This window comes from Tachypleus tridentatus, chromosome 3 (genome assembly GCF_004210375.1).
Source record: "Tachypleus tridentatus isolate NWPU-2018 chromosome 3, ASM421037v1, whole genome shotgun sequence".
Taxonomy (NCBI): domain Eukaryota; kingdom Metazoa; phylum Arthropoda; class Merostomata; order Xiphosura; family Limulidae; genus Tachypleus; species Tachypleus tridentatus.
In genome coordinates, this window is record NC_134827.1 from 109,457,725 (window position 1) to 109,481,222 (window position 23,498).

The following is a 23,498-nucleotide window of genomic DNA, read 5'->3' on the forward strand; positions in this document are numbered from 1 at the left end:
CCCTCTAGTTTATCTGTTGAACAAAAGTTGATAGTTGTTATTGACAACAGCTTCTCTACCTCTAGTTTATCTGTTGAACAAAAGTTGATAGTTGTTATTGACAACAGCTTCTCTTCCTCTAGTTTATCTGTTAAACAAAAGTTGATAGTTGTTATTGACAACAGCTTCTCTACCTCTAGTTTATCTGTTGAACAAAAGTTGATAGTTGTTATTGACAACAGCTTATCTACCTCTAGTTTATCTGTTGAACAAGAGTTGATAGTTGTTATTGACAACAGCTTATCTACCTCTAGTTTATCTGTTGAACAAGAGTTGATAGTTGTTATTGACAACAGCTTATCTCCCTCTAGTTTATCAGTTCACACTGAAGGAAGACTACTGTGGATTTAGGACTTGGCGGTGGAAGGGGTATGTATGTGAATAGCCATAACTAGTTAACCCTAAACTGTAATAATAATCATGGTTAGTTAACCCTTAACCGTAATGTTAGCCATAACTAGTTAACCCTAAACTGTAATAATAATCATGGTTAGTTAACCCTTAACTGTAATGTTAGCCATAACTAGTTAACCCTAAACTGTAATAATAATCATGGTTAGTTAACCCTTAACTGTAATGTTAGCCATAACTAGTTAACCCTAAACTGTAATAATAATAATCATGGTTAGTTAACCCTTAACTGTAATGTTAGCCATAACTAGTTAACCCTAAACTGTAATAATAATAATCATGGTTAGTTAACCCTTAACTGTAAAATTAAGGGTTATCAGTTAATCTTAAATATGAAGTTAATTGTCAGAAAATATTTGTCAAAAAATAATAATACTTCACTGTTTTCTGTGATTCACCCATTTCTCGTTATTGCCTAAAATACCACATTATTTTAGAAAGCTATTAAAAAGCACATGCGCTCTCTTACACCAGAACCCGTGTATATTCCAGCTGGTTCAAGTGTGGCGTGAGTTATCTTATTTGCAGGATCCCACAGTGACAGAAACTCCTGTACGCATGTGCTTTATAATAGCAGCCAATCAAAGCAACGGACACATTCAGATTGTAATGCAAGAAGAAACGCACGGGCGACAAACTTCAATATATCAGTAATTATTTATTTACAGTTGAAAACTCTGAGCTAACTCAACCTCTAGAAACCTGCCATAATAAATCCCAGAAACTCGATTTTTAAAAGTTGCAGGATATTGATCGCAACGGTCAGGGGTTGGAGAAGCAAACTAGCCTCGTCCTTCTGGTTCGCACCCTCGAGAAAATTCCACACGATTCCAGGTAGAAAGCACCCTGTGTGTTTAGTGTCGTTATGGAAAGAGCATCTACAATTGATGTCCAATCCCTGAAAAGTAACTGATGTAAGAAGGTAAGATGTGAGTTTTACAATGAACATAAAAACCACACTTTTAAATGTTGGCATTCCTTATTTCGAACGTCCAATATATAGCAGAGCACTAGCATATATGTAAACATTTAACACTGGTCATAGATTGGGCCTGAAGAAGAAAGTTCCACCTTACGTAAGCGCTTGGGTTATAAGGGTTTCTATTTCAGTTTTATCAAGACTTCTTGGACCTACGTGTTCTTAGCACATCATGAATGTAATAATAAAGGGAGAGACATAATGTTAGCACGATTGTCCAGTTGAGTTGTGGCTTTAAGAAAGGCCTTGTTTCTCAAAGTGTGACCCAGGGGTGCCATTTGGGGAGAAGCAAGGGGAATTTGCCTCACACCCATGTTTCACACCATTTTGTTTTTTAAGTTTTAGGAACATTACAGATATTTAAAACGTCTACTGTTTTTCATCTGCAGAAAACCCAACTGCACTTAAAGTTGTCCCTTCCTCACCTGATGAAATCTAAAATGGCGCCTCTTGCGTGACCAATAAGACGTGATAACGGAGTGTTGCTACTTCAAGAGTGACCACTAAAACGTAACTACAATTAACAGAAGCCTTGCTACTTCAAGAGTAACCACTAAGACGTAACCACAGTTAACGGAGTGTTGCTGCTTTAAAGCTACCTACTGTTCACGTAACTCCTAATGATCAGAAGTAAGTTTGTAGTTAAAGCTGTTACCGAGCTTAAACACTAAACCTAATGAAACAATTAATTAGTCTTAACACAGTTAGGGTAATAAGTTTATTAATTAGTCATAGGAAGTTTTGTTAGAGTAAAACTATTCATGCCGTAGTATACATGATAACCAATAACTTTTCACATGTTAAACTCTTGATTCATAAAATAGTACACGTGATGACAGAGAATGTTTCACAATTACAGAAAAGTGAAAATATTTAAAAAGTCGATTATTTTAATTTTATTATTTCCGTAACTGAGATACTGATAATATTAACTGATAATACTAAGTGTGGTGAGAATATAAATAGTTCTAATGGAAACAAGATAAAGTCAGAACTGAATTCGTTTTACATGATAGTACAGTTCACTTCCTTACTACTTGTACACAGACAGTCGGATTGCAAGTTGTATATTTAATACAATAGGTTAAAGAGTTTTTCTCTTGAAAATCATATATTTAATACAATAGGCTGCACTTGTTATGTAAATTCATACATGCTCGATTTGCCCACTATTTGACTTGGCGTCACAATTCGTTTCAAAATTGACTAAGACAGTTTGGAGACAATGAGTTACAGGAACTCAGGTAGATCCTTCAAATATTGAGTTTAAATGGCTTAAATAACTGGACGAGTATTTTGGCACATAAAGTTTACTGCTTTAATGCCGCGAAAAGTTGAGTAGCACAGCTCACGAAGCCAAAGGTAAAATTTACTATCGCGCTTAAACCGACCTTTGAAACGAACGAAAGGTTCATGTGGTACGGCTCAATATAGTGGAAGTGGGCGGCTCACTCTCCATTTATAACTTACTGTTAAGCTCAATAGTTATGGGTACATTTTGTTTCAGTAAAGCTTTAAAACTGCGAACAAGAGTGGCTTAAATGCTTAACAGAAAACACCTGCATGTAGAAAGCCAAGGATATATTTCATAAAGAAAACGTCAATAACCGGGAGATAGAAAGTGGGTTATCGTTTCGAAGGTTATTGGTAACCTCTACGCCTCATCTTTTCGTTCTTCCCCTCTAGATTTCTAGTGGTTCAGCGGTAAGTACGAAAGCTCATAACACTAAAAATTGGGTTTCGATACCTGAGGTGAACAAACTACAAATACCAACTTTGCGATTAACAACGAACAAATAAATAGTTCACTTTGACTATTCTGGGCGATAAACATGTATGTCAATTAAAACAACATTTGATTTTAGTTTTTAAAGGCTTTCGTTCAACACTATTAAACAACTTAAGATTTCATCTGAGAATATATCGCCGTATAAAAACTGCGAGATAAAACAGGACGTCTTTCTAAAGGCCTAAGACGTTATGTGGTTTATAGAAGAATGTGGTCAGACTACAGTTGTTAAAGTTAATAAAGTTCGAGCCCATAATGTATCGCGTGTAGGCTTAATAGAAGTGACAGTCAATTTCCAACTAGTATGTATGTGTATAATAAATGGTTGCTGAGGACCATCTGCTCTCCATAAAAAGACTTGTAAGGTTGAACATTAACCTGTGTTATGTTTTACTTTGTGTGTGTATGAACGTATTGGATTTTCAAATACTAATTAATACTAAACTGCACTAATAGATGACAGCTTTACAAGAACTCAATAAGACGAATATTCAGTAGAACTTTACCCGGTGTCAATAAGACGAACATTCAGTAGAACGTTACCAGGTGTCAATAATACGAACATTCAATGGAACTTTACCCGGTGTCAATAATACGAACATTCAATAGAACTTCACCCGGTGTCAATAAGACGAACATTCAATAGAACGTTACCAGGTGTCAATAAGACGAACATTCAATAGAACGTTACCAGGTGTCAATAAGACGAACATTCAATAGAACGTTACCAGTTGTCAATAAGACGAACATTCAATAGAACGTTACCAGGTGTCAATAAGACGAACATTCAGTGGAACTTTACCCGGTGTCAATAAGACGAACATTCAGTAGAACGTCACCCGGTGTCAATAAGACGAACATTCAGTAGAACGTCACCCGGTGTCAATAAGACGAACATTTAGTAGAACTTTACCCAGTGTCAATAATATGAACATTCAGTGAAACTTTACCCGGTGTCAATAATATGAACATTCAGTGAAACTTTACCCGGTGTCAATAAGACGAACATTCAGTAGAACGTTACCCGGTGTCAATAAGACGAACATTCAGTAGAACGTTACCCGGTGTCAATAAGACGAACATTCAGTAGAACGTTACCAGGTGTCAATAAGACGAACATTCAGTAGAACGTTACCAGGTGTCAATAAGACGAACATTCAGTAGAACGTTACCAGGTGTCAATAAGACGAACATTCAGTAGAACTTTACCCGGTGTCAATAAGACGAACATTCAATAGAACGTTACCAGGTGTCAATAAGACGAACATTCAGTAGAACTTTACTTGGTGTCAATAATATGAAGATTCAGTGAAACTTTACCCGGTGTCAATAAGACGAACATTCAGTAGAACGTTACCCGGTGTCAATAAGACGAACATTCAGTAGAACGTTACCAGGTGTCAATAATATGAACATTCAGTGAAACTTTACCCGGTGTCAATAAGACGAACATTCAGTAGAACGTTACCAGGTGTCAATAAGACGAACATTCAGTAGAACTTTACCCGGTGTCAATAAGACGAACATTCAATAGAACGTTACCAGGTGTCAATAAGACGAACATTCAGTAGAACTTTACTTGGTGTCAATAATATGAAGATTCAGTGAAACTTTACCCGGTGTCAATAAGACGAACATTCAGTAGAACTTTACCCGGTGTCAATAAGACGAACAATGAAATTGACAAAAAGTCCAAAACTACTAGATCTCTATATAAATCTTTTTTTCTTTTTATCCAGATCATTACAGTCAGGTGACAACATATTTTCAGTCAGGTAACATGATATTGTGTCAGTCAGATGACACAACATATTTTCATTCAGGTAACAGGATACTGTGTCAGTCATGTAAAACAATATTGTTATAGTCAGGTGACACAATATTTGAAATCAGGTAACAGGATACTGTGTCAGTCATGTAAAACAATATTGTTACAGTCAGGTGACACAATATCTGAAGTCAGGTTTGTAATTTTTCATCCAAAACGAATGTCAGTACTTGATGTTCAGTGTGGCGAAATATACTTTAGAGCACGCGAGTATTGACGTCACTGGAAGACCTCTACAGGCAAAAGTGGCAACTACATACACAAACCTGTATTATAGTACCTAACCGACGAAGTAGATGGCCGGAACATAGAAAAACCTAAACATACTTTAACCCTCTTTTTTAACACGTTAGAAACATGCACGTTAATAAGAAGATAAAGTTATTTAGTTTTATTATTTTAGTCTAAACTTAACGGCTTAAGAAGAAAAAGTGAAACGCATGAATCGTCACTTGGATCACTGTCTTACATCCGGGAACGTCCACACATAATTTAATAATATAACTCCATTTCTGAAGAATAACTCATACGTCATCATTGCTCCTATCAGAGTCTGTGGACAACAAAACACTCCTATTCGGAGTGAATTTCCTTTCATTGCTTTCGTTAAGAAATAAAGTCTGGAGTCCTGATTGGACAAGATTTAGCATCACGTCATCACAGACTAAAATGTCTGATGACGATTTTCTTTCGAGATATTTTATTATTTCTGGTTATCTACTTTGAATACTTCATTCTACATCAAAACGCCAGGAAATAAATAATCCTTCGGAGATACATGCAGTACTTTTTGCATACACTATCATAATTAATCAAAGTTGTAGATATGCAATTCCCATGATATTATTATGGATATAATTCCTTTTATGTGACGACATACACTTCTTCATGAGGTCATATCCCGTTTTCTAGAGTATTCGTAACGTCATTTCCTGTTTTCTAGATTTTGAAGAACTTTTGTTTATTCTGGGACAAACAATTTATGCTTAAAAGTATGACAATCCGGTTATATAATTATACACTTTCAGACACAACGCCATATAAAATATCTCGCACTAAGTTAACTTTTTTTTTTGATAAAAAAGTGGCTCATTCCTGGAAGCAGATGAGTGTTCACGCGCAGTGGGGGTCTGTGCTAAATTTTTATAGTTCCGTATCTCTGCCGAACTTTGTCAGACGTGTAACGTCACCATCTTGCACGCGAAACCCAATTCCCACTTACGTGAGTCTATTTTAAGTAATGAAAATATATGCAACACTAACCATCTAAAACTACTTACATTAGAAATAAATTAAATACGCATACGTTACCAACAGAAAACACGAAGATGAACGTCTTTTACATTAAGTAATTGGGAAAACAATGACTGTGCAACGTTTAAAAATTACTAATATTAAAACAAATATTAATACCGCATATCAACTGACTTCTGATCGTACCATCAAGACTTCTTGAACCAAGGTGTTTTTTTTTTACATCATGAATATATAGCATGCTATGTAAAAAATGAATACGTTTTAAATACAGAGTAAACTTATAAAATTATTTTATTGAGTGTTTTAATACCATATTAATGTACTTTAACAATTACGTGACGTATAACAAACCTAATCTATCATTTTAATGGTTTGATGCAGGCTATTAAGATAAAGCGATTGTAAAGTGCCTGACGCCAGATCCTGAAAGAGAGTGACAGATTGTGTGCTTGGAGATCTGAGCGAACTGTGTAAGTGGGTTCAGGAAGCGGTCGGAGGAAGTCAGAAACAACCATTCTCAGAGTTTGGTTATGAAATACATTTAATTTCATATGGAAACTGAATAATTTTTTTTTTTGTATATTCATATTTAGGCTTCCAAGTATCGGAAATCATCTGTAATTTCAGATGCCAGAGCAGAACGATCAAACCAATAACAAATCTAGGGGGGTGGGGGTGTGAACAAGAAACAACTGTGTTTTGAATGGTAATGAAAGTGAAGACCAAATTTCACTCTTTGGTGAAACTTGAGCTGACACTGGGTACTGTTATCGCTTTTACAGTAGTTCCATCAGTTCAAATATGTTTAGCTTACATTTGTGTGTAGTTACTCTCAAAATTCTGAACCAGAGGGCGCTACATTCACCCTCATTCTTGTGCTAAAATTAACTGTAAGACACTGGAGAATAATGGAAGCTTTGATAGTACTAGTGTTAAGATTTTGTATTACAAAGTTCACGTTTAAGATACTTAATTATGTTTATCCATCCCAAGAATGGACTACCTCTGTGAAAGGCTGCACGCGCTAAGGTCAGCCAGCTGGTCACCACGTCATCGAGCTAAGGTCTTCCAAAAGTCATCCTGTCATTCAGAGATGTCTGACAATTCTTCTCCTAGTAGAACGTGGTCACCTCAAGATGTAAAGAAGGTAGGAAACAAATATAAACCTGATTTGTTGACAAAGGAAAGTCTTAGATAGAAAAAAGAAAGGCCGAACATGACGACATCCACGGGACACAAAGAAACAAACAGAATGTAGTTGATGAAATACGTTTACACTACACAGTCGAATATACTAAAGAGACTTGAAAGACAATTTTATTTGTTTGTGAAGTTCGCACAAAGCTAGAAGAGGGCTACTTGCGTTAGCCGTACCTAATTTAGCAGTTTAAGACCAGAGGGAAGGCAGCTAGTCATCACCACCTACCGCCAACTCTTGGGCTATTCTTTTACCAACGAATAATGGGATTGACCGTAACATTATAACTCCCCGACGGCTGAAAGGGCATGTTTGGTGCGACGGGGATTCGAACCCGCGACCTTCGGATTACCAGTCGAGTGCCTTAACCCACCTGGTCATGCCAGGCCGGCGGGTATCGGAACCTACTTTCTTATTGTTATAAGGCCTTAAACGTACTACTGAACGACCAGTTGACAAAAAAGCTCAAAAAGAAAGCCGTTATGATTGAGGGCGCTCAACTCGCAGTCTGCGAGCTTGAACCCCATCGCCGCTCGTGGTTTCAACCTTGGGAAGAGCGTTGTAATATCACGATCAATCCCACTATTCCGTATTGAAAGAGTAGCCCTTAACAACGCTTTCAGACACGACGCCAAAGATAATATCTCACACGCAGTTGACCTTTCAGAACAGATAAAGTGCTTCAATCCTAGAAACAGATGATAAGAGTTCACGCGCAGATGGGGCTGTGACTAAATTTCATGGTACCGGAACAGCACGTTTTATCGATTGTCTTCTTAATTCCAATATAACATCAAACACTTTGACTTTATAATACAAACACGAATATACGATATATTATGGGCTACGAGTGCTTTGACCACTACAAATATTGAAAACTTTTTTATCGTTTATATGCTGGACGGCTGTCATTCATCCGTGAGGACGTTATGACGTCACAACGAATCCCACTATTCGTAGCTAAAAGAGTGGCCCAAGAGTTGGCGGTGGGTGGTAATGACTAGCTGCCTTCCCTCCAGTGTATCAATGCTAAATTGGGAACGACCAGCGCAGATAGCCCTCGACTAACTTTGCGCGAAGTCCCCAAAAATTAAACAGGCAGTCATATAGAATGATCTAAACAAAGAGGATATTGTTACATAACATACGTTGAAATTCTGGGCTAAACTTTGTGAAATTTCCTGCTTTCCATTACTGAACAGGGTAGCAACCAAGAAGTTTGGGGTTTTGAAACTTTGTTCTCTATTTTATTTTAATAAAAGTTTTAATACCCATACCAGCCGTCCTGAGATAGATTTTTACTTCAAGTAGGTCTCTCGTCATCACGGATAAACAACGTACAGCTGCGTTCGTTGTCTAATAATAATAACAACGTTTCGTAACAACAAACTGTTTCAACCTTTTGAAAAACAAAAATATTTTTTATTCTTCTCCGAAGCGCTCCCAGCGTCATATCTACGGACTAACAACGTTAGAAACCGGGTTTAGATATCCGTGGTCGGCAGTGCACAGATAGCCCATCGCATAGCTTTGTGTTTAACTTCAAACAAACACAATTTTTTCATAGTATTAATTTCACGCATGTTAAGTTTACGTAATTATTACTGGGTGTGTCAAGTTTGGCTTGTTCGATACTCACGACGGTCTTTCGCCGTAAAATCTGGAAAATTACGTTTCTTTGAGCCAATCACAGATTTGTTTGACAGGTAATCTTCCGCTAGGGTAGGTCACTGATACGCGCGGAGAAATAATAGCAATATATATCCTATTATTCTCCTGTTTTCTCCTGTGTTGAAACTAGCGACTAATACACAGCCTTTATCGGTTTGACAAATAAGGACCTAAATAAATAATATTTATACTGCTGCCTTAATTTTCAAACGAAAACTGGTTGTTTTGAATTAAGCACAAAGCTGCACAGTGGACTATCTGTGCTACGAAAATTGGAGGAATGAAAACAACCACCACCACCTAAAGATGATAAAATTAAACCTCATGAAATCTGTTTATTTTTTTTAAATTTCGCGCCAAGATACACGAGGGCTATCAACGCTAACCATCCCTAATTTAGTAGTGTAAGACTAGAGGAAAGGCAACTAGTCATCCCATCCACTGCCAACTCTTGGGCTACTTTTTAAACAACGAATAGTGGGATTGATCGTACATTATAACGTCCTCACGGTTGAAAGGACGAGCATAACTGGTGTGAAGGAGATTTGGAACCCTCACGAAATTAAAGTCGTTAAAAAAGGAAACTTAAACTTAATTATTTTTATTTACTTTATTTTAAATACAAAACAACAAGAGTGTTAAACTGAAACATTTCAGGTGATCTCCCCCTCCCCCAGTGGCTCAGCTTCAAGGAGTCGGGGGATAAAACGTGCTCTATTATTTAGTGCGCAATAAAGTAGATTGGAGGTTCTGCGGTTCGAGTACCGCACTTTGGGATGGTTTTGACTACTCGCCTACCATCTGGTCCAGGAGTGGAAAACTTACTTTTTATAGTGGCCACAACTCTGGCTAATGAAAACAACGTTGGCCACACTATTAAAAAACAATTGAAATATGTTAGTTTAATCAAAATAATTACATTTCAACTAACCTTCATTGTGAAAATTAATGGGGTTTTCATCAGCAAGTTTAATGAAATGTGGCTTAATATCTATGTTCAGTGAGCATTTTAGCTTTGCCTCTAAATTTATGTCAGTAAGTCAAGATCTGTATCTAGATTTGAAAAAATCTATCGTAGGAAATGTTGACTCACACACCCATGTGGATCCACACATAGAAAATAATTTTGAAATTGCTATCTTTAAATTTGGAAGACTTATCAGAATAGTGAGCCACATCTCGCTGATAGAATATTTTCGTTTACCTTTTATGTGTCCTTCCTTTTGCAGGGTAGGCATCTCGTCTTCAAATCACGCTTATCCAAAGACAAAAAAAAATGTAATTTCCTTACTGAAATTTCCTAACTCAAATTAAAATGGATCATGCAAAAATTCAAATATCATTTTCAAATTTTTAAAATCGGAGAAAAGTGTCAAATCATTATTTTGTAATTGTTCCGAAAGGAAGTTTAACTTTAAATAAAATTCATGAATAGGCTGTGATTGCTCGCTTGTTATTTTACGTCTTCCCTGAAGCTTCGTACTCAAATTATTCAAGTGAGCCATCATGTCGTACAGAAAGTACAAATCACACTGTCGTGACAAAGTTTCAGTTTTCATGATTCTCTTTTATTTGAGGAAATAATAAAGTGAATCGTTCCGAGACTTTTCCTCCACTTTATCATCTTACATCTGCAAAATCATCAAAAGTTCAGTCACTGCTTTTCTTCAGAGACTCGACAAACTGAAGCTATTGGCTACACATTAATGCCGTTTACTGACGAATAAGCTACAGCCTAGAGAACAACAATGCCTGTTGATCAGTTAGCAACAACTCGCAGTTGCCTGTTGACTCAATCGGTCTACCTATTAACATGGTCACGTGGTTAGAGCACTCGACTCGCAATCTGTGAGTAACGGGTTTGATTCCAGTCCGTGAGCATGCACTTTCAGCTTTGGGGCGTTATAATTGAGGGGCAAACCCACTATTCGTTGATAAATAGTAGCCTAATCACTGGGGGAGTGGGGGGAGTGTAGAGAGTGTAGACAAGCTGCCTCTTCTATATTCTATTATTTCAAAATTAGAAACAGACAGCCTCGGTTAGGTTTGCGAAAAATTTATAAATCAGAGCTATCTGCTAACCAATCAACAAGCTACAAGACAATAATTCCTGCTAATAAATCAGCGACAACCTGCAGAACAATACAGCCTGCTAACTTGTCACTGACAGTCTACAGGACAATACTGCCTGTTAACCAATCAAGGACAGTCATCACCGTAAAGGTATTATGTGGAAAGCAGGATGTTCCGTTTAGAGCCCAAAACCCAACATGTTCACTTCATCAAGATAGCAGGCATTTTTTCTTATAACTTAATTCGGTAAAATTTTACAAATGAGGGCGCCACATGTCTTCAGAAGAATGATTTCACTAAGCATAAAATTAACAAGATGAAACATAGAATGGATTTTACGCGTAACTACTTTACACATACAAGAACAACAGATGGAATGTTTTAAATCTACAGTGTAACTATTGTAATAACAATAAATAATTTAATATACACATGTATATGTGTTGGAGGTGTTATTATTGACTAGGTGTTCGTTTAATATGATTTCAATATTTAAGTCTTCTCTTTTTGTCATATTTTAAGATTATGATAAATCGACCTTTATCCATACGTTTCGACAAGGAAGGAAGTTGGACTTGCTATTCACAGAGTGACTTTGTCATGGAATGTCTACAGTGGCACAACACTTTCCGAAAACGTCACAATGTCCCTCCTCTAGAATTGTCGTATCAGGTAGGGAGTTCTGAAGTTCGATTGCACGTCTTTTAACGACAACATAAAAGATACGTTCAGAATATTCGCGCGTGCAAGGCTACACAGGGGCTATCTGAACAAAGCCGTCTCTCAGCTAGAACTGATAGATTAAAAGGACGAGGGTTCTTAAATTCTTGGTTTACTCGTGTCTGATAGAATAGTGGGATTTGACTGTAATTCTTATAACAGATCCACACTCTTAATGTGTAGAACATGTTCTTTTTTTTGGGAGGGGGGAGTGAACCACGAATCGCCCTCATCACATCCAGTAAAGAAACAGATAAGGTAATGTGGAATATTTAAGTATCTAAAGAGTTGAACAAAAAGAATATAGTTATTAGAAAGTGAGTGACATCTTTTGTGGACAGAGATAAATTGCCTATTACTGCCACACGTTTAATTTTTAACCTCTATTATTTCACAGATACATCACAGAGAAGAATAAGAGACTAGCTTTCCTAAAACCAACTTAGCTTAAAACATGAAACTGAACTTCGGTGTTTAAATAAAGTAGGGTTAAAGATTGGGTTAAGTTCGTTTGTTTATTGATTCAATAACAAATATTTCAACGTGTTATTTGTTGTTGTTTTTTCTATATATAAAACATTTAAAGCTCATGAAGCGCCCGAATGATTTTCCTGCCTTTTGGTCCCCCCGGGGGGGGGGGGGCAGGTAAAGTTCAGAGTTCGACTCCTATTTTGGACACAACACAGTTAGTCAATTTTGCAGCTGTGTGCGTGTTCGTATAGCAAAGCCACATCGGGTTGTCTGCTGTGTTGAGAGGAATCGAACCACTGATCCTAACATTGTAAATTCGAAGACTTACCATTGTTTCAGGTGGACTACACTTGAACAATGTGTGTGCGCTTTCTTATAGCAAAGTTACATCGGGCAATCTGCTGTTTTCACCGAAAGGAATCGAACCCCTGATTTTAACATTGTAAATCCGAAGACTCACTGCTGTCCACTTAAACAAAATCGAGAAAAATTTTAATATTATAGGTCAACCAGAAAGCACTGATTTGGTTTAGTTTGGCGGGTTTAGATTTCCCGACATAGAATTCCTTAAATGTTGTTTTTCAAGTGCTAAGCTACGCAACAGGATATCTGAACTTCGAAAAGACTCAAATATTGAATGTTAGTGTTTAAGTCCGTGAACTTACCGCTGAGCCACCTGGGGACAAGTATGTGTTGTCTTACAGCAAAGCTACATCGGGCTATCTGCTCTGTCCACCGAGGGGACAAGTGATTAATTGGTTACATTTAAACTCGGATGATTCCGAAATAGAGTCGCTCGAGAGGAAGGCTCTTCATAGAAAAACATTCTGTATTTTACTAGAGAAAATACGCCCTCTATACTCAATGTATCCATTTTATCAAGCAAGTTTTAGGATGAATTTAGTATTACAAATTTTTCTTAAAGTCCATGGCTGCGAAACCAAATAAACACATTTTACAAAGTATTTTAAAACGTGACTAGAAATCCATTAGTTTTTAATTGTGTTTAAACCGACAATAACAAACGAATCGTTAAACCTTTATATGGCATTCTTTCAAGTTTTTCACGTTAATAATATAAAATATTTTTATTACACATGAATTTCCGTCACTAAGCATGCCCGTCCTTTCATCTCGAGTGTGTGGTTAGAACGGCTAAAACAGATTGCCCTCGTGTAGCTTTTTGTGAAAATTTGAAATCAAATCCAATTGATTCCAAAGTATTAGTAGTTTTACGTGTACATACACACATACTAATAAAATCACTGATTTAGTAGTTACTCTCAAAATTTAAAATCGTTACGTAATCTTTCCTAATTTTTACTGAATTTTATACATTAGTAACAATTACCCAATGAATAGGAAAATGTGCGCCACCTATCGGGTATAATTAACACTAAGATATTTGTTTTTGCCACACACAAAAAAAAAAAAGCAAGGTATATTTACGTGTTTTTGGTGTCCTTAAATATTGTATTTTCATTTTCTCCATAATTCTGATATACCTACGTGTGTCGAATTTTTATTTTCTACACGACTCAGTATCCTTACATGTGTCATATTTTTACAGATGTGCAGCCGAGCACAATTCTGGGCTAATCATCTCGCGCATGCCAACACTTTCTACTACCGGAACAACAGAGACATCGGTGAAAATCTACTCTGCAGGTGTTCCATTGTCCCTGAGTTTGACGTCACAGGTGCACACGTGCTGGATATACTCACAGTAAAAAAGAAAATATAACAAAATGTTTTTTAAAATATTATGAACGAAGATAATTGGTTGAAGTTCAAATATTTGGAATCAATTTTGGCCAATCAAATAACTGCTTAAGATTATATTTCTATCTTAAATAATCACTTATTTCTTAAAAATTAAAAACAGTGGCTTGCCTCTCAGTGAGACAGGCGGTCGTTTTTATCGGAGAAAACAAATAAGAAAATTTAAAGATCTAAATACCCCCCTTCCCCAGATCAGCTGGAAACTTGTTTGAAGAAATCTGTAAACTTTCAAACGTTTTCCTACCCCGACCCTCAGAAAAATTTCCAGCTACACCACTGTCCAGACTACTGCCTTCTTAACCACCTGGTTACAACTCATTGCTTCTAAGCCTAATTTTCAAAGAAAAAAAATGTGAGCATTATTTATATAGATAGCTAGTTAGAAATACTGGAATTATTTTTATAGAATTTGTTAGCTTTGAATGAACATATAATTACACAAACCGTCCATTTTTTAATTCGTGTTAAATTTGTCTTTCAGGTGAACAGGTTGTGAAATACTGGTACAGAAAGAGCAAGCTTTACGATTTTGACATAGAGCCTTCGCTGCTACACGCCAAAGCAAGTAAGTAGCAATCTACTAATACAGAACTATTAAAACCAATGAAGACCAGCGGTCATTACTGGTCTAATCTTCATTATTTTATAATAATTATTAAAAAATCCTTATCATTCTTCACTGATTACAATGTTGTTGTTTTTTTAATTTCGCACAAAGCTACTCGAGGGCTATCTGTGCTAGCTGTCCCTAATTTAGCAATGTAAGACCAGAGGGAAAGCAACTAGTCATCACCACCCACCGCCAACTCTTGGGCTACTCTTTTACCAACGAATAGTGGGATTCACCGTCACATTATAACGCCCCCCACGGCTGAAAGGGCGAGCATGTTTGGCGCGACGGGGATGGGAACCCGCAACCTTCAGATTACGAGTCGCATGCCTTAACACGCTTGGCCATCTGATTACAATGACAAAGTAAATTAGCGATAATTATAAAATTATTTAGAGTTCGCTATAGATGGAATAAGTGTAGTTAAAAAAAACCAAACGTTTTGCAAGTTAAAATTTTTAGCTCTGTAAGTTTACTCTATCATTAAGTATTTCATATCATAAAACTTTCAAATTCCGTGTACATAATGTGAACATTACACATTGTATTTTTATATGCAAAAACGGCTCGTTTGGGCTGAGAAAACACTTTACATAGAAGAGCGAACAACGTTTCGACCTTCTTCGGTCATCGTCAGGTTCACAAAGAAAGAGGTAACTGACCGGAAGCTGACCACATGTTTGAAAGGGGTTGTGTAACTGTGTGTCGAAATGTAGAGGGCGGTATTAGATGTTTGAATATATAATTTTATTTATTATTTTAATATAGGTATAAAGGCGTTCCTTTATATTGGTTTATTTTGGGTTTAAGTTGTTGTATAAGTAAGGCTTCTTTAATTTTACGTTTGTTTATGTTTGTTTCTTTATTTAGTATTTGAGTGTTTTCTATGGTTATGTTGTGTTTATTTGACTTGCAGTGTTCGAAAACGTGTGAAGGTGACTTTTATGTTCTTTGAATCTGGTTTCCATTTTTCTACTTGTTTCTCCAATATAGAAGTCGTGGCAGTTATCACATTGTATTTTATAAATAATGTTGGTGTGGTGTTTGTCAGTGTAGTTTTACATAGTATAGACCTCAGTTTTGTGCCGGGTTTTGAATAAATTTGGTATTAATTGAATGTCATATTTTGTTACTAATTTTGCCAAATGTTGGTTATTTGTTTGCTGATGTCGGGAATATATGGTATACAGCAGTATATGGTTTCGTGGTTTTTGATTCGTGAGCTGTATTTACTTTAGTTGGTTGATTTTGCTTTCTGTCTAGGTGTGTGCGTATAATGTTTTCTACGGTTTGTGGAGGAAACTTATTGATGTTGGTGAAGTATTGTTTTATTTTGTCTAATTCATCGTTAATTTTATCTGGTGAGCATAGTTTTATGGCTGTGTTTATTTGGTTTCTTAGTATGTTGAGTTTTGTTTTGTTTCATGTGCTGAGTCCCAAGGAATGTATAGTCCAGTATGGGTGATTTTTCGGTGGATTTCTGTTTGAAATTGTGTATCAGTTCTTGTAATTTTGAGGTTAAGAAATGATATTTGATTGTTTTCTTCCTGTTCACATGTGAAGTTGATGTTGGGATGTATAGAGTTAATGTGATTGAAAAAATTAAGTATGTGTTCTGTAGATTTGAATCCCGCAACCGTGTCATCTACATATCTATACCAGTATAGTGGTGGATGTAATGCTGTGTTAATGCTTGTGTTTCAACTTGTGTCATAAAAATATTGGCTAGAACTGGTGATACTGGGTTGCCCATGCTTAGGCCGTTTGTTTGTATATAGTTTTGGTTGTTGAACATGAAGTTTGTCTTTATCGTGGTGAATTCTATGAGGGTTGCTAACTGGTTACTGGGAATTTCTATAGTTGGGTTAGGGTCTCGGATATAGAGTTCTAAGGCTATCTTGCAGGCTTCAGTGGTTGGAACTTCTGTAAAGAGGATATAACATCGAAACTGGCCATTAAGGCTTTATGATTAAGTTGATTTAGATTAGACTTGAAATTAAAAGAGTCTTTGATAAATGAGCTGGCTGATGTTACATATTTGGAGAATGCCCATGCTATGTATTTACCAAGGTTGTAATTAAACGATTCATATGTGGACATTATTGGTCGTAATGGACAATCTGGTTTATGAGGTTTGGGGATGCCGTATATTTGTGGTGTGCGTGAGTCGGTTTTACGTAGGTAGGAATAAAGTGTTTGTGAAATTGTGTTGGCTTTTTTTCATTTGTAGTAGTAATTTGTTCAGTTGCGTCTCGTGTGTCTTTGTTGGATTTGTGTGTATAGGTTTAAATTTGTTCGTGTCTGATAGGATGTTATTCATTTTTGGATGTATTCATTCGTGTTCATTATGACTATAGCGTTACCTTTATCTGCTTTTAGAATTTTTATGTTTTTGTCTTGTTTTAGGTTTTTATGCAATTAATGTCTATTTTTGTAAGGTTGTTTTCAGTTTTCTGTTTTGTGAAATTATGTTGATGGTTTTGTGAGAAAATTCTTTGAAAAAAATCGTTTAAGATGTTGTTTTAGGTGTTTCTGGAAAATATAAATTTGTAATTTTACCTGGGAAGGTTGGCTGTTGGATGTCAATAAAATTATCTAAGTTGTCTTCTTTCTGTTGGTTGTTTTTGGTTGTTTCCTTGTTTTTGTTCTCTGTAGAAAGTATCACAAGTCTCCTGGCTAGGTCTTCTAAACATGTTTTGATTTCTATGGTTGGAATGTGCCTAGGTGCTATAGCGAAGTTGAGTCCTTTGTTAAGTAGATGTATCTCGTCTGTGTTTAATTGACGGTCGGATCTGTTAATTATGAGGTTAGTCAACGGTTTGTCGTTTTGGTGTCTTTTCTGTTGTTTGCATCTTAGTTTTTCTAGTTTTTTGTTGTGGCAGATCTTTTTGTCTCTGTCGTTTTTAGTATTGATTTGGTTTATGTTTCGTTGTATAAGTCCGTAAATCTCTGGTTTAATGCAGCATGCCAGTTGATGGTCTAGATTCATTTTTTGTTTTTGTAAGTCATGTAGTTCTTTATATTTTGTGTTCAACATGGCTTTCAGTAGTTTTTCTGTAAATTTTGAATAATGTTTGTGTATGTATTAAAATTTTTGAAAGTTTTACCTTTACAAAATTAGGGTTAGTTGTTCTTTTCTACATTGTTGAATAAAATAAATGTCATTTCTTCTATTAATAATTCGTTGGTTTAAATTCCTTAGTTTCTTAACGATCGTGTGAGCGTGTACTGTTAATAGTGGTGTACGGTATGCTAGTTCAGACATAATGGTAACAGGTAACAGGTAAGTACAAATACACTGGGAAAAACACAAAAACTTACACTTCTCGTACAGTCGCCGCGATGAAACAATAATCAGTGATGACGAGAAACCCACTTGTTGAGAATTTATATGCAAAACGGCTCGTTTGGGCTGAGAAAACACTTTACATAGAAGAGCGAACAACGTTTCGACCTTCTTCGGTCATCGTCAGGTTCACAAAGAAAGAGGTAACTGACCGGAAGCTGACCACATGTTTGAAAGGGTTGTGTAACTGTGTGTCGAAATGTAGAGGGCGGTATTAGATGTTTGAATATATAATTTTATTTATTATTTTAATATAGGTATAAAGGCGTTCCTTTATATTGGTTTATTTTGGGTTTAAGTTGTTGTATAAGTAAGGCTTCTTTACTTTTACGTTTGTTTATGTTTGTTTCTTTATTTAGTATTTGAGTGTTTTCTATGGTTATGTTGTGTTTATTTGACTTGCAGTGTTCGAAAACGTGTGAAGGTGACTTTTATGTTCTTTGAATCTGGTTTCCATTTTTCTACTTGTTTCTCAATATAGAAGTCGTGGCAGTTATCACATTGTATTTTATAAATAATGTTGGTGTGGTGTTTGTCAGTGTAGTTTTTACATAGTATAGACTCAGTTTTGTGCGGGTTTTGAATAAATTTGGTATTAATGGAATGTCATATTTTGTTACCAATTTTGCCAAATGTTGGTTATTTGTTTGCTGATGTCGGGAATATATGGTATACAGCAGTATATGGTTTCGTGGTTTTTTGATTCGTGAGCTGTATTTACTTTAGTTGGTTGATTTTGCTTTCTGTCTAGGTGTGTGCGTATAATGTTTTCTACGGTTTGTGGAGGAAACTTATTGATGTTGGTGAAGTATTGTTTTATTTTGTCTAATTCATCGTTAATTTTATCTGGTGAGCATAGTTTTATGGCTGTGTTTATTTGGTTTCTTAGTATGTTGAGTATGTTGTGTATCAGTTCTGATACACAATTTCAAACAGAAATCCACCGAAAAATCACCCATACTGGACTATACATTCCTTGGGACTCAGCACATGAAACAAAACAAAAACTCAACATACTAAGAAACCAAATAAACACAGCCATAAAACTATGCTCACCAGATAAAATTAACGATGAATTAGACAAAATAAAACAATACTTCACCAACATCAATAAGTTTCCTCCACAAACCGTAGAAAACATTATACGCACACACCTAGACAGAAAGCAAAATCAACCAACTAAAGTAAATACAGCTCACGAATCAAAAAACCACGAAACCATATACTGCTGTATACCATATATTCCCGACATCAGCAAACAAATAACCAACATTTGGCAAAAATTAGTAACAAAATATGACATTCCAATTAATACCAAATTTATTCAAAAACCCGGCACAAAACTGAGGTCTATACTATGTAAAAACTACACTGACAAACACCACACCAACATTATTTATAAAATACAATGTGATAACTGCCACGACTTCTATATTGGAGAAACAAGTAGAAAAATGGAAACCAGATTCAAAGAACATAAAAAGTCACCTTCACACGTTTTCGAACACTGCAAGTCAAATAAACACAACATAACCATAGAAAACACTCAAATACTAAATAAAGAAACAAACATAAACAAACGTAAAATTAAAGAAGCCTTACTTATACAACAACTTAAACCCAAAATAAACCAATATAAAGGAACGCCTTTATACCTATATTAAAATAATAAATAAAATTATATATTCAAACATCTAATACCGCCCTCTACATTTCGACACACAGTTACACAACCCCTTTCAAACATGTGGTCAGCTTCCGGTCAGTTACCTCTTTCTTTGTGAACCTGACGATGACCGAAGAAGGTCGAAACGTTGTTCGCTCTTCTATGTAAAGTGTTTTCTCAGCCCAAACGAGCCGTTTTTGCATATAAATTTCTCAACAAGTGGGTTTCTCGTCATCACTGATTACACATTGTAATATTTTAAAGAGCTACACGTGAACCTTTTGTCGATGTTATTATCTGCCCGTTCTTTTAAACCGACTTAATAATGAAAATTTTTTTCACATTGCAGGCCATTTCACACAAATGGTGTGGCGCAGTAGCAAAGAGTTCGGTGTGGGCAAGGCTAGATCTCGCTGTGGAAAGATTATTGTTGTGGCGAACTATAAGCCAGCAGGAAATGTCACTGGAGAGTTCCAAGACAACGTGTTATCTCCACAGAAAGATGACTATCTGGAAATTTTGGACAATGGTTGATTCATGTGTACAAACATTAGATATTTAAAAAAGCTGTTGATTTCAGAATTGTAAAGAATGGTTGAGCACATGCTATAAAAAAAAATAGTTGAAGTGACGCCCTTAAATTTGAGACAGTTGCTGACTATAAGACGTCAAACATTTTTTAATCTAATGTCGAAGAAACCTCACACGAGTTAATAACAAAGGATGGAAAATAAGAGTAAAGCTGTTGGCTCTAAACAAGTTGGGCACATTTTCTTCAGAGTGATATTAAAGTATTTGGTATTCTCACAAGTTAGAACAAATGCTGAGATCTGGCATCAGGCAGTGATAGAGGTAATAACTTCAAGAATTTCACACACACACACAAAAATGTTAATGGCACAAAAGAAAATGGCTGCCACCATCAAGTCTACATCAAAGACTAATCAGTTGAGATACAGACACTAATAAAAATGGCTTCATAAAAACTTAGGACAACAATTAAACCAGTACAAAGTCTCTGACTTTTTTAGACCAGCTACAGCCTAGAGGACATAACATTAAAGTGTCTGAAGAATTTCAGTAACATTAGACTTTAGTAGAACTAGTATCTTAAGATCTTTGTACAACAGTTTTTGTAAGTGGCCAGTGTCTTAAGAAAACTGTATGATGATTGGTCAGTCACATTAGATAACAGATATGATATCCTAAAACTCATGGATGGACATCTTTTTAAAAATGGCGTACTGAAAATTTTGGAACAACGAATGATCTGAATATCAATATATTTGTGTTACTATCTAAAAATTAAACTTTGTTATATTGGTAGTAAGGAGTAAAGTTGATGGTTGGAATAGTAATAGTTAAAACTTGAGTACACAAATTATGTTTATCTCTTACGGATTGTATATTCTAAACACTTAATTGACTGTTGTCAAATTGTAATTAAAATAGATATATATTTTAGACAATTAAAAATACCTCATTATATTATTATATTATATATTATATTATTAAGAATGTGGATTTTCATGCCAAATTTAATATTTGTGCCAACTTTTAATAGTAATGTTTTAATGAAAAAAATGAAAAGATTAATTAATTTGTGTAATTATTCAAATGCAAGTTTTATTAACCAACTGATAGTGTTTCTAATACAAGGCTGTGAAGCTAAATAGATGGGGGAATGGTTTTATTTTTAACTACACCACAGCTAGACTAGGCAGGCATTACCTCTCACCATCAACTCTTGGGCTGCTCTTAAGAATGAATAATGGGATTGACCATCACATTATAACACCCCCACAGTTGAAAGGGAAAACACCTTTAGTGGGATGGAGATACAAACCCAAGAATCTTGAAAAACAAATCAATTTCCCCCTCACCACCTGGCCATGTTGGGCTGTAAAACCAGATGTTTAGATTTTAATGTCAACTTGTTAATGTACCACATGTCACAGAAACTAATTTTCAATAAATTTAACAAGAACAAATGCTATTTTATTTCACAAAATTTATGACTACTTAAAAAAACAACAACTTATTATCTGAGGGTTTGTTTGTTTTGAATTTTGTGCAAAGCTACACAAGGCCTATCTGCACTAGCTGTCCCTAATTTAGTAGTGAAAGACTAGAGGGAAGGCAACTAGTCATCACCAGCCACCACTAACTCTTGGGCTACTCTTTTACCAATGAATAGTGGGATTGACCATGGCATTATAACTACCCAATGGATGAAAGGGCGAGCACATTTGGTGTGGCAGAGATTTGAATTTGCAACCCTCAGATAATAAGTCAAGCATCCTAGCCACCTAGCTATGCTGGGCTATAACACGAATGTGAAGAGAAAACGGTTGGAAACTGATGTTCTAAGGGATTATTCACAGAAACAAAAGTTAAAAAAACATTGTAATGAAATATTTACTTAAATTTATTATTAAGTTCTATGTTCCTATGCAAATTATCTCCAAGCGAGACAGAAGTACATCTGAACACTTAAAATTCAGGTTTGATTCCTATGGTAGACACAGCAGATAGCCTAAAGTGAATTAGCTCTAAAATAAAGAAACCAACAAATCCATGTAAAGTGTCTTTTTGTTCAGTTCACTTTCAAATATCAACATTGTACAAGTCACAGCTCTACCAATGAAAACTATTTTAGGCCAAACTTAACCAAATTAAGATTAATAATTCACATATACATGTACATAACACTGTTAAAAATCCACCAGTTCTTGCATTGAAAACATTTATAACACAGGTAGCTAGAGATTATATTCCCCAGACATTTGTATAATATGATATATCTGCATCTTACTATTAACTTTTATTGGAGAAATATTTTAGATTGAGGTAAAAAATATCTATTATTTTACATGTTTTAGTAAGTTAAAAAAACTTAAAAAGTTTCATGTATTTGAACAAGTTATTTAACTTTGAATGTTAAAAGTTGATTCTCAAATAAAAAATCTTACAGTTTAAGAAATAATTAATTTCCAGAATAACTTATGGTGTTAATCACAGTGTTTTCCCCTACCTAAACGTCTATTACTAATTTTTTCCCCTCTTGTTTCGTATTTTTCTAAGGTAATTCATTCTAATGTGTACATTTCAAAGAAATTAAACACCACATAACTTGGTTGTTTCTTAATGTTTTGTTACAAAGAAACGTTAAATAGGTGTTCACGTATACGTAGAAAGAAAAAAAACAACTTAAAGTTAATTTACGGTAATATAAATAAAGAAATTCTTAAATTATCACAAGAAAAAATAGCTTTAAAAATAAAATTATTTATGGAAAGGAAAATAAATATATCAATAATTTGGAAAACTTATTTGATGTTAAAAAATACCTAAAGTAATTAGTTTATAATAACTATTTAAAATAATATAAATTAGTAAAACTTAAACACAATTTAGAAGACATCAGAACAAATAAATGGTTAAGATAGTTGTGTTTATTCTGCTGTTTATGTTTCAGACTCTAGAACTTTAATTGCATCTATCAATTAACATTCATTAGGTTTTTCATAAGTTACCACTGCTTACAAAATAAGAATATTTCTTTTTATTAGTTCTCACCATACAGGTATTTAAGGGCAATCTGCTTGCAGGGTGACAAGTGACTTTCTATTTTAACTATTTAAGTCATGAACATAAT

At 35.2% G+C, this 23,498-nt stretch overlaps 1 protein-coding gene and 1 long non-coding RNA gene across 5 annotated transcripts in view; one reads left to right on the forward strand and one right to left on the reverse strand.

Annotated features, from left to right (window-relative positions):
- Positions 1 to 23,498, reverse strand: part of LOC143247728 (uncharacterized) — a 194,858-nt gene that overhangs the window by 87,933 nt on the left and 83,427 nt on the right. The gene's annotated exons all lie outside the window — the stretch shown is intronic.
- Positions 1,048 to 23,072, forward strand: LOC143247725 (Golgi-associated plant pathogenesis-related protein 1-like). Of its 3 annotated transcripts, XM_076496148.1 has the most exons (7): positions 1,051 to 1,372; positions 1,819 to 2,059; positions 7,297 to 7,450; positions 11,768 to 11,917; positions 14,007 to 14,136; positions 14,700 to 14,783; positions 20,190 to 23,072. In XM_076496148.1, the coding sequence occupies exons 3-7, from the start codon at positions 7,298 to 7,300 to the stop codon at positions 20,372 to 20,374; spliced, it is 702 nt and encodes a 233-aa protein (XP_076352263.1). In that variant the 5' UTR covers positions 1,051 to 1,372; positions 1,819 to 2,059; position 7,297; the 3' UTR covers positions 20,375 to 23,072. The 3 variants fall into 3 exon arrangements, with proteins under 3 accessions (XP_076352265.1, XP_076352264.1, XP_076352263.1); XM_076496150.1 differs by lacking the exon at positions 11,768 to 11,917 and having other exon boundaries at positions 1,048 to 1,372; XM_076496149.1 differs by lacking the exon at positions 1,819 to 2,059 and having other exon boundaries at positions 1,049 to 1,372.

Excerpts from the sequence above, each read along its gene's own strand:
- LOC143247725 (XM_076496149.1), top strand. The coding sequence starts at position 7,298 with ATGGACTACCTCTGTGAAAGGCTGCACGCGCTAAGGTCAGCCAGCTGG. Across the intron at positions 11,918-14,006 it reads CTCTAGAATTGTCGTATCAG|ATGTGCAGCCGAGCACAATT; the intron begins GTAGGGAGTTCT and ends ATATTTTTACAG. Across the intron at positions 14,784-20,189 it reads GCTGCTACACGCCAAAGCAA|GCCATTTCACACAAATGGTG; the intron begins GTAAGTAGCAAT and ends TTCACATTGCAG.